This window comes from Myodes glareolus, chromosome 14, assembly GCF_982192425.1.
Source record: "Myodes glareolus chromosome 14, mMyoGla1.1, whole genome shotgun sequence".
In the NCBI taxonomy this organism is placed as follows: domain Eukaryota; kingdom Metazoa; phylum Chordata; class Mammalia; order Rodentia; family Cricetidae; genus Myodes; species Myodes glareolus.
In genome coordinates this window covers 8,427,026-8,437,833 of record NC_142039.1, presented here as the reverse complement: position 1 = coordinate 8,437,833, position 10,808 = coordinate 8,427,026, and the positions used below count along the sequence as shown (strand labels likewise).

Here is a 10,808-nt window from a genome sequence, read left to right as displayed (position 1 = left end):
CAGGATGCAGCATGGACTCTGTAACTGGTATCTGTGATGCTGAGAGCATGAAGGCCAGCATGTGATTTGGTAGGTCAATAGGCACCAGGGATAGCTAATTGTCCGGAGTTTCTTTTGGACCTAACGGTGATCAATCATGTTATAGAGAGTGGGTGGGGCAACAGGCAGTATGCCTGGAGTACTAGGCTGTGGTGACCTGCTTGCGTGGCTGTGAAGGCGGAGCAACACCTACAGACCTGTCCATTCATCTGTCCCTCCGTGATTTCCTTTACACAAATCAAGACAGGAAGCAAGCAGGCATTCACAGAAACGCGCCAATCAAGCTTGTGCAGACACAGGGTCACTGTGGAAGACAATTGCATGAAAAGTCAAGGTCAAGTCTCAGGTTCCAATAAGAGCTTTACAGGTCCAGGTGTGGAGTTGATAGCGGAAATCTTCTGAGCACAAAGACGGTCTGGGTGTGATGTTCACTGAAAGGAAAAGTGTGTGAAGACTAGAAGAGTACAGAAAGCTTCAGACCTGGAAATTATAGGACGCCTAGTGACCGGAATGCAGCAGGATGCTGAGAATGTCAGCTGAGGCTAGAGAAGCAACGAGGATTCCTGGTAAACCAAGATATTTAACGTCCGGGACGAGCCACTGAAGGCACATTTCACTTCCACACTATAAAGACGAGTGTTCTTGCTGTAAGTGTTGTGCCCAGTCTGTGGGGACCCCAAAAGACCACCAGGAAGACCGTCTGACAGAAATGCAAATGCAAGGTTTATTATCATGCATGTGTACAAGCCAGCAGGGACCTCATCAGCTCAGCAGCAGAGGAGGTACCCGCCCTTCTAGAGAGCACTATTTAAAGGCAAAACCCAGAAAAGTTGTATTAGCAGGGTTTGGAGTAACAGGTTCAACCCTGATTGGCTGACATGTGTCTAGGGGTGTTCTGGTGAAAAAACGATGGGTGTGTGCTGGCAGGTGATCCTATCTACAACGGTTGGAATGTTAGGAATTTTCTTTGGGTGGTCTGTTTCTGGGTGCTGCCTAGGTAGTCTCAGTTTATGGTCTTTCTTGCAGCCAGGTATTACCTTAGGGAAAACTACTGAGACTCAGGCCTCTATTAAGCTTAGCATGGTTGGGTCCTATAATAAGGTTGAAAAGAGATTGGAAGGATGTACTGCCCAACACAGAGGACCAGAAAGGGGTTGCTATGGTGATCTAGGTGAGGTAAAATGGTTACCTGGGAGGGTTTGGGGGTGTAGCTGAGAGGTAAAATGTTGTTTTAGCATGCATGGGGCCCAGCAACACACACACACACGTCCATAAAGTACCCTGGCAGAAGTACAGATAACATGCCTTCTCCATGTAGAAGCTGCAAAATTGATCTCACAGGATCAATCCTCCTAGTAGATACTAGAACAGTGTTTCCAGTCTGCAATAAGTCTGGGAGAGGGGCATGGAGAGGGAAGGGTTAACAGAGACAGCCCTTCTGATATCCTACAGCAGAGTGGGGTAAAATACTTGACATTAGTTCTTTCAAAACAGTCTATAGAGAATATTTTAGTGTTCCTAACTCAAAAAATGATAGATAACCGATATGGTGGGTTACAGTTATCCTAACTAGTTTATTACACATTGTATACACCTATTGAACTACCACATGGGACTCTGTCTAATTACTATATAATTACTGTATGCCGATTAAAAATAGAATATACATTACAAAGCATATGCCATACTCCTACTTTGACAAACATAAGTGCATAAAAACAAATCATCCAGAGTTAGGGCTTGGGAGGGGTCAGTGGGTTATCAAGGTTGTACAAGCTTGAGGACTGAGTTTGGCTCCCCAGCACCCACATAGATGACATCTGCAATCCCAGCACTGGAAGGCAGGGACAGTAGGATCCTGGAACTTGCTAGCCAGCCAGTCTAGCCAAATCAGTGAGCACCAGGTTCAGCGAAAGGTCCAGTCTCAAAAATACCTTGGAGAACAGAAGAGGAAAAGATACCAACTGTTGACCTCTGGCTTCTGTACATATAGGTGTAGGCATGTACACTCCCTGTATATCTACACATATTCACACACCACAAAGGCATACTCACACAAGTCTTGTGTGTAATTTTAATGTGATTTGAAGCTGATTATAAAGGAGGTAGACAGATACACACATACATACATACATACATACATACCAATTTCTGGTACCACGACACAGATGAGGTAAGTGCAGACTCAAGGCAAGGAGAAACACCAGCCCCGTTCTTGGCCCACAGAGAGGCTCTGTGAACATCTGTGGAATGATTACATAGACTGGGGTGCACAGGAAGTGACACCCAGGATGGAGATCAGGTACCTGACTTGAACAACCGAGAATAATATGATGCCACTCCTGAAAACGAGACTCAGAAGAAGTGCAGTTTTGAAGAAAAGGAAATGAGTGCATGCTATAAAATTCTGATAAAATATGGGTAGTATAAAACTCCCCTCAGCACCTGTTGTTCGGTGCCCAGTTCAGTGTCATGAAATCCATTCATCCTTCTGTGCCTCTTCCCGTATGCAGAACATCGCCCAGAATGGCTCCATGATTGCTCGCTTCTCTCTGCCAACTGCCCTTCTACTCTGTGCTTACACACCTGGCTGCTGTGGTCACTTTGTGCCCTTAAGGTCACACAGAATTTGTCCCTTTGTGGCTGTGTGACACTTAGCGTGCTGTTCTCATAATGCCCATTCATTTAATGCTTATGACAAGATTTCCTTGTTCTTAAGGCTGGCTAATACTTCTTTATTGATGCCACATTTGGATCTCCCATTCAACCCCTGATGGACAGTTGAGTTGCTTGTTCCCTGTCGGCTATTATGGATGCAGTTGCTAAGAATGTGCCAACAACTCTTTCCCTGACTCTTTGCTTTCACTTCTTGAGGTGTGCACAGGAAGGCTTGCTAACTCATATGCTAAATCTATTTTTCAACCTTTTGAGGAACTTCTATGCTGTTTTCTCTAACAACTGCACTGTTTTTTTCCATTCCGTGGACAGTGCCCAGGATTCCTGTTTCTCCACGTGCTGGCCAGCCAAAACTTGTTACTTTGTTTCTTGCTAGTAACTGTAATACAGTGGCATCTCATCACTGTTTTTATTAATATTTTTCCTAATAATTAGCCATGTTGACAAACTTCTTCACTCTCTTATTAATCACATGTGTATAATTTTCAGAGAAATGTCTTAATTGTTTGTGTGTGTATACAGGTCTGAATACATATGCGTAGAGGCCGGGAAACAACCTTGGGTATTCACACAACACTGTACACCTTCTTTTGTTGTTCTTGCTAGACAGGGTCTCTCACGGGCCTGGGACCTACCAAGCAGTCTAGGTTGACTGGCTAGCCTACTTGTCTCTGGCCTAGGTCTACTGACTAGCCTGCCCAAAGGCTCCACATCCCTCCATCTTCCCAGTGCTGGAATTGCAAGCATGAGTCAGCGCTCCTCAGTTTATTTTTAACATGGGTTCTAGGGAATCAAACTCAGGTCCTTGTGACTGAACTGTCTTCTGAGACCGATTTTTTTTTCTTTTTATTTTGAGACAGACTTTCACTAAGTGTTCATAATGGACTTGAACTCACTCTGTAGACCAATCAGGCCTTAAACTTGGGATCCTTTTCCTCAGTCTCCCAAACATCTGGGTTTTCAGGCCTACCTTTGTTTTGTTTTGACAGAGTTGTAGGGATTCTTCATGTATCATGGATACCAACTTCTTAACTGTGATTAGCCAATACTTTTTCCCATTGTGTGGTTGCCTTTTTACTCTGATGATTATGGGTTTTTTTTATTCATGTGTGTTTTTATTTTGATATAGCTCAGTTCATCTATTTGCAGCATTATGCTCAAGTGCATTTGACTAAATCCACTGTCATGAAGGCTTTCTCCTATTCTAAGGGTTTCTTGCTTTCAGCTCTTACCATTTGGTTCCTGGCCTACTTTGAGCTATTTCTTGCTTGTAATTTAAGGATGTATCCAATTCCTCACTTCTTGTATGCATATAGACAATTTTCCTATCATCGTTTGTTAGAATCCATTTTCTTTTTCTTTGTAACACAAAGTAATTCAGGCACACAGTCTTGGAGCTCTTTGTGGCACTTAGTGTCTTCTGGTTCTACTTCCTTATGTTAGTCCTAAAATAGCTGCATTTCAGCTCAAGTCGTGTCTCCTCAGTCTTAATTGTAGGATCGAATGACTAAATCTGGTTTGGCTTCGCCTCTGCCTTTGTCACTGTGTCATTCCCTTTAACCAGGACTGTCTTAGACTCCAGCATCCTCCTTTAGACTCTTCCCTCTGCATCATGTTCTCAGGCCAGCATGTGATCTTTCTTGCATCTTCAGGACTTTCTTGTGATGGTAAGATGCCCCCCTTGAGGTGTGGACATGAATATCGTGATCAGTTGCTGTGGACAGCAGACTGTTTTACCTTGGCCTGGGTGTCGCTAGCAAGCAAGGCTCTCACAGAGTCGTTGGCCGTGTTCCCCATCAGCTGAGATGTCAGCGGAAGCCTTTGGTCCAGGTTTGGATGGTGCCAGGGGTCTTCCTGTACAGCAGCGTCACACTGCTCACTGCTCTGTATTCTCCTGGTGCCAGCGCTAGCCAGGTGGAGGTTAAGTGGGACACATACTAAAAGGTGCATAGTTTTGACCGGGAACAATTTATACGAGTTTTTCTGATCTTACCCCGTGGTCCTCTTCTCTCTTTTTTTTTTAGTCAACCTCTCTGACAGACAACCTAATTTTAAATACCTCCACCTCCTCAGCTTCTCTAAACCCACTGATCACAACACAACCTTGTAGAAGCTGATACGACCATGACATAAAGTAGTCACTGTGTCCTTTAGCTTCCTTCCTTAAGCTCCAGCTCTATGGAACACCCACTGTTGATGGTCACCCCCTCTTTACTCGTCTTCCTTGCCGTTTCTAGAACAAGTCTCTCACTTAGCTCTTCCCCCGGTTGTCAAGCCAAAACCCTTTGCATTCATTCATCGTTTCCATACTGAGCTTGTCTTCCGGTCTCCTGTCTTGTTCCTTCTAAATCTCCCAGAGAGCTCTCACTTATGACTAATGTCTGCATCGCTTCCTTCTCTGCTTGCAAGTCTTAAATCTGTCTCTAATTCCGACATGCCCGCTGAATCTCTGCCTGCTGCTTCTTATGGCTCCCAAGCACATGCAAGCACTGTGCCCAAACTCAGGCTTTAGGGGAGTCTTGAATTTCTTTGAGAGTCTGATCAGGGTAAGCTTGTCAACATTTAAATATGGACATTATTCTGCATGCAATCCCAGAGGTATCATGGGCTGTCTGAAGCTACCTCTGTCCTCTAGATTATAACCTCCAAATGAGGAAAGCAAGGATGAGCAGGATCGAGCTGACAGACCCTCGCTCAGTGTTGGTGTACATCTGATGAACTCACACACCCTTTGGTTGGATTTGAACTCGCCCCTTGTCTCTCTGCTGTGCTGTATTCTGCTGGACAGGATTTATGCTAAGTTATGATTTTGTATCCATATGCTCTGGTTTTGGTCTTAGTCTTTGGATTTGGGGAAATCTCATTTCGACCTATTTTTGTCCATGTTCTTCAAATGGTTAGATTCAGAAGGAAAATCAAAATGTCTATTTCTGTTCTTTTTCAGGGTGTCAATGAAATAACTGGTTTATCTTTCTGGACCTATAAAATTAAGTGTGTGTGTGCCTGTGTGGGTACATATGTGCATATGAATGTGCATGTGTGTACATACATGTGTGCGAGAGCACATTGTATCATGGAACATTGTGGAGGTAAATGCACAGCCTCTGGTGTTGATCCTCCCTCCCGTGTTCAAGAAAAGGCCTTTCCTGCTGTTTGCTGCTGTGTGCACCAGGCTAGCTGGCCTGAGAGATTCTAAAGAGCCCCCAACCTTCTCTTCCCATCTCCTCAAAGGGACATGCTGGGATTGCAGAGACCTGTGAGGTGCAATGGCCTCTCCAAAGAACGGGCAAGGACAAGCCTTCCAGGCGAGGTTGTTTTGGCTCTGAGCCTCACGGTCTCTATGTGAGCACACTGGTTATTTTCAAAGGCGTTGCTCTATCAGTACAGAGCTGTCTAGCGCCTGCCTTCCTGTGTGCTCTGGAGAGCTGAACTCAAGTCATCAGGCTTGTGTGGCAAGCACCTTGCCCACTGAGCCACGGTCCTAAACCTGAGACTTTTGACAAATGTGCTTTTGGGTCATTTAAGCCGGTAGAGCCCATTCTGCTTTAAAAATACCTCCAGTTTTCTGCACAAGCCCCTTGTAGATCTCTGCTATGATAAATTTTAAAGACTATGCATGAACTCAAATAATCTGACCCTGCCATTATGGAACACACTAGGCAAGCATGGAACTGAAAATCGACCTCCACTGCCCAGCAGAGTGTCCATTTCTGGATGGGTGGCAGTTCCAGCTCCGCTAACATCACTTAGTGGAATATTCCTGCACATCACATCTCCAGCAGCATCCGCCTTCCTGGTCTCAACTCTTAGAATTGTTTGTCTTGAGAAAACTTGAGCTCTCTTTCCTAGTTCTGGGGATCAAACCACTCTCTTGAATATGCTAGGCCAGTGCTCCAGACTTGAGCTATACTCCCAGCTCTAAAGGTTAAATATTTACAATTCTACTTATTTGCCTGGTAATTTTCCTTTGTCCTTTCTCAACCACGGAGAGATCTGGCGCTTAATAAAAGGAATCCCACAGTAGATGAGAACTAAGAAATATACAGGTGTTTATTTATTAATGGATAAAACTCACAAGTCAGAATTCTCTGCGTGGACGATGGGTAAAGATGAGATTCAAACAAACCGAACCAGCAAAGCCGGGGTCCAGGGGGAAAGGCAGAGAGGAAGAGGGCCAGCGTGCTTCAGCTTCCAGGTAAATAGTCTGTGAGGCCACACCCCAGTAGGCGGGTAGTTGTTAGCTATACACCTTCTGGCAACACTTTCAATCACGTTCTTCCTGAGTCAGTTATGCCTTTGATGACTACAGGGACATTGGAAACCAGTGCCAAGTGGTTCTTCAAATCCAGTGCTTTGATTTTCTCAGACTGGAGATATCCAACCTGAAACCTTCACTCTTGGTTCTCAACGCCTAGGAAAAGAGACTATTTCATGAACATTCTCACTTTCTGTCTTAATAAATCCATGAAAGTGAACCCACTTCTGATGGAACACAGGCTGTTACAATCTCTACTTCCAGCTTGTCAGTTTAGCCTCACATGTTGGCAGAACTGTTCAGTCTAAGCAGTAGTGGGTCAGGGTCAACCTTCCTGGGCCTCTGCTAGAGAACTGGATGGTGCCTTTGTCGCCTGCTGGGTTATTAATTCTGCCTACCTGCCCAAGTCACCTCTCCCTATGTGCCTAGCAGTAGGTCATTTTCTTTCCACACCTTACCTATATTTCTTGTCTGTTTCTCATACTAATTTGTGGACAGTTTGACCTCCATCTGCTGGATTCATTAGACATGCATTATTGTATCAGCTACACTGGTGAACCCTCAAACAGAATAAGGATTAACAATGTTATCTCCTAGTATTTTCTGTGTTGAAAGTAAACAATTAGGTAGAAGTTTAAATGTTTCTCTAGTTAGAAAGTGCCTTAAGTCTGGACAGATAATAGTCCTTATTCTCTGAGAAATAACAAAGCTACTACCAGTATTAATTTGCAGTGTGGTTTTACTTTATTTTCTATCATTAAAATGATTTTTTTTAGATAAGTGTGTGTGTTTGTGTGTGTTTTCATTGTTTGTCCAAAGCAGTTGAGACATGTAAACAAATGGCAGCCATTTTTAAAGTTTTGACTTGTACTTCCCACAGTGGGAAGCAGGGTCAACATGCCTTTGACCTGGTACCAGTAGGAAGGTGGGAAGGTGTTAATTGCCACAGAGAGTTTTATGGGTTGGTGCTAACATCTCAGCAGGCAGCAAAGGTGGGACAATGGCCAATCCAGCGGACAAGCAAGGACAAGCGTTTACAGGCAAATTGTCTTCAGTTCTTCGCTTCACCCTGCTTTGTGAGCACACTGAGTGTTATTTTCAAAGGGCGTTACTCTATTAGTACATAACTGTCTAGCGTCTTTATTATCTGCATAATTAAAGCACAAATACTTCTTGGCATAACGATTCAGTGAAAGTACTTGGTTAATATGTTAATTTATCTCTTAAATCTATTCTAGCCACACTGCAATCAGCACTCTTGAGGTTTGGTGAACACAGCTGGATTTTGAGAACATTCCCAGCAGGGTTGAGAAACTAATTGCCCACAGTCTTTATTTAAATTATTTTGTAAAAATCTAATTGTCCAAAGTATTTACTTAAATTATTTTTTTAATCTTTCAAGTTTTTACATATATACTGAATTTTTTGAATGCAACAATTATGTGCCCCAAAGTTGATCTTTTCACATTAATTGCTACTGTATCTTGCCAGATTTTCCTGATAGAATCCATGCTGAGTGTTCTGTTTAGGACTTGATTCAGAGCCACCAGGGAAAGCTTATTGATACAACTAAGTCATTTTTTTTTTTTAAAAAAAAAAAAAAAATGTGGTCAGTCTCTGGAAAAATCGCCAGTGGGGTTTTGTTTTTTTTTGTTTGTTTGTTTGTTTTGTTTTTGTAAACTAATAAGGACTTCGTGGATTTAAAAATATCTTAGAAGCCACACACTTTCGATGTTATATTACTGAGGCTTTTTAATGAAACACCACCACCACCGTTCTGACCAGCCTGAAGCCATCCAAGGAAGAAGCATAGGACTGATGGGTTCCCAGGATGAGGCTCCTGATTGGTTTACCTGCCTAGGTCAGTCACTTGGGATGGATGAGCCAAGGACAGAAAGTCCTTGCAAACATGACTGAAGGCTGCTGCTCCAGAGGAGAGCATTGGGACATTCATTGTTAGAGAGAAGGAGAAAATGGGCCTTAACTTATCAATGGAGACCACACATCTAAGTAATTAATTAGTTTTGTGTACAGATTGTAATCCAGAGTAGCATCAGTGTTCGGGATAGCAGCTCCTTCTCTTTTGTTAATGTTCTTAGACTGCAGAGTCACACAGTCAGTTCTTTGGCCATGAGAACTGACTTCGTCAAGATTGTGTTTTTCAGGCTTTACAGCCGTAATGACTAAAGACTCAAACCCACAACCAAATATTTTAAAGAAACCAAATGTAACTCAGCAAGGAATTATTTCGCAGCTCTTTCTTCCCCTCGACAGCCTCTGGAGCCGCTGACCCCAGTTTTTAGCACATTTTCAAACTCTTAAATAGTAGCAAATTTAGAATTAAATAGAACATGAATTTTTTTAAATTTTAAAATGAGCAAAACACAAAAATAACCTTCATATTCTAAACTTAATGTTCTGATTTGATGTTCCAATTTAAGTTGGCAAGGTATTTCCTTTAATATACTATAAGATTGGCATTTATTTAAAAGAAAAAAATAGGGTAAGAGAAAAAATGTTTAAAGGACAAAGGCAAACAAAAATCACTTTGGTTTTCAGACTGCGGAAGTCTCCATGGCAGACCATTTGCTAAGTCGGTCCAGGGCCCTAAGATTCTGCCTCTCTCTCTCTCTCTCTCTCTCTCTCTCTCTCTCTCTCTCACACACACACACACACACACACACACACACACATACACACACACACATGCACGCACACACACAAGCACGTGTGTGCGCACACACACATACAATTGGTTTGAAATTTAATATTTTATAATGGGCTGAATAGCATGAATAGAATAGAATCCTAAGTGCTTTCAAAAGAAAGATTATTCTAACATTGTTTTGTATTATGTCTGATGATTCAAGTGATTTCTGTAGCCTCTGCAGTTATTTGGGGGAATGGTTGTATTTGCAGGTTTTGATGGGCGGTGAGGAGAGACAGGATCATAGGTCACTGTTCACTTCCTCTTCCTCCCTGTTGCTCTTCTGGAATCTTGAGTTTCTGGTTCTCTGATCCGTACATTATAGGCGTCTTAATAGTGTGTTTTATATTTAAAACAATATCAGGGACTTGGACTTCCATACTTAGTGGGGAGAGAGCCGGTGTGAACACTGAGAGCTGAATCAGCTTGTGAAACGTGTTAAGTGCTTATGGATTCTGAAAGTGTGCATCTAACCATGCACAAGTACCTACCACAGTACTGAAACACAGCACATGGGGGGGGGGGGGGTACGGAGTAAGTGTGGGCCCGTCATTCCCTTTGTGTCCCGGCTGTGTTCTGAAGGTTAGCTAGGTACATATTCAGTTTAGCTTAGGCTTGAACATTAATTGAAGTTTGCAAATGGCTTCTGTCAAATGGTAAATAGTAATAAAGGTTTTTTTTTTTTACCAGAAAATTCTGACTTGCTTTTCCCTTTGGTTTATGAAAGCGGAAAATAGAAAAATTTTTCACGAACAAGAGGTTGAAAAATGTCTGGTGACCCTCCTGGGATCTGACAGCGACGGAACCAAGATTGCCGCTTCCCAAGCTATTTCAGCCATGAGCGAGAATTCCAGCAGCAAAGATTTTTTCAACACCCAGGGTGAGTAAACCGGGGACCGCCATGTTTGAAGGTTACTGTGCTCCGGGTTGTGTGGAAGGGTTCGAACTCACGGCTTACACTTGTTTGCAGGGATTCCGCAGATAGTTCAGCTGCTCAAAAGCGACAACGAGGAGGTGAGAGAGGCAGCTGCCTTGGCCCTGGCAAACCTGACCACCAGCAGCCCTGCGAATGCCAAGTAAGTCCAGGGTTGTCACTGCCCCAGCTGTGACAGCTGACTTTTAAGGTGATCC

At 43.2% G+C, this 10,808-nt stretch overlaps 1 protein-coding gene across 7 annotated transcripts in view; it reads left to right on the top strand.

Annotated features, from left to right (window-relative positions):
• The window catches only part of Armc3 (armadillo repeat containing 3), an 81,873-nt gene that overhangs the window by 26,637 nt on the left and 44,428 nt on the right, over positions 1–10,808 (top strand). For all 7 annotated transcript variants that reach the window (XM_087896330.1, XM_087896333.1, XM_087896332.1 and 4 more), the window contains 2 exons: positions 10,405–10,557; positions 10,648–10,753. In XM_087896330.1, coding sequence (XP_087752456.1) covers positions 10,405–10,557; positions 10,648–10,753 — 259 coding nt within the window. The remainder of the gene's footprint in view (positions 1–10,404; positions 10,558–10,647; positions 10,754–10,808) is intronic.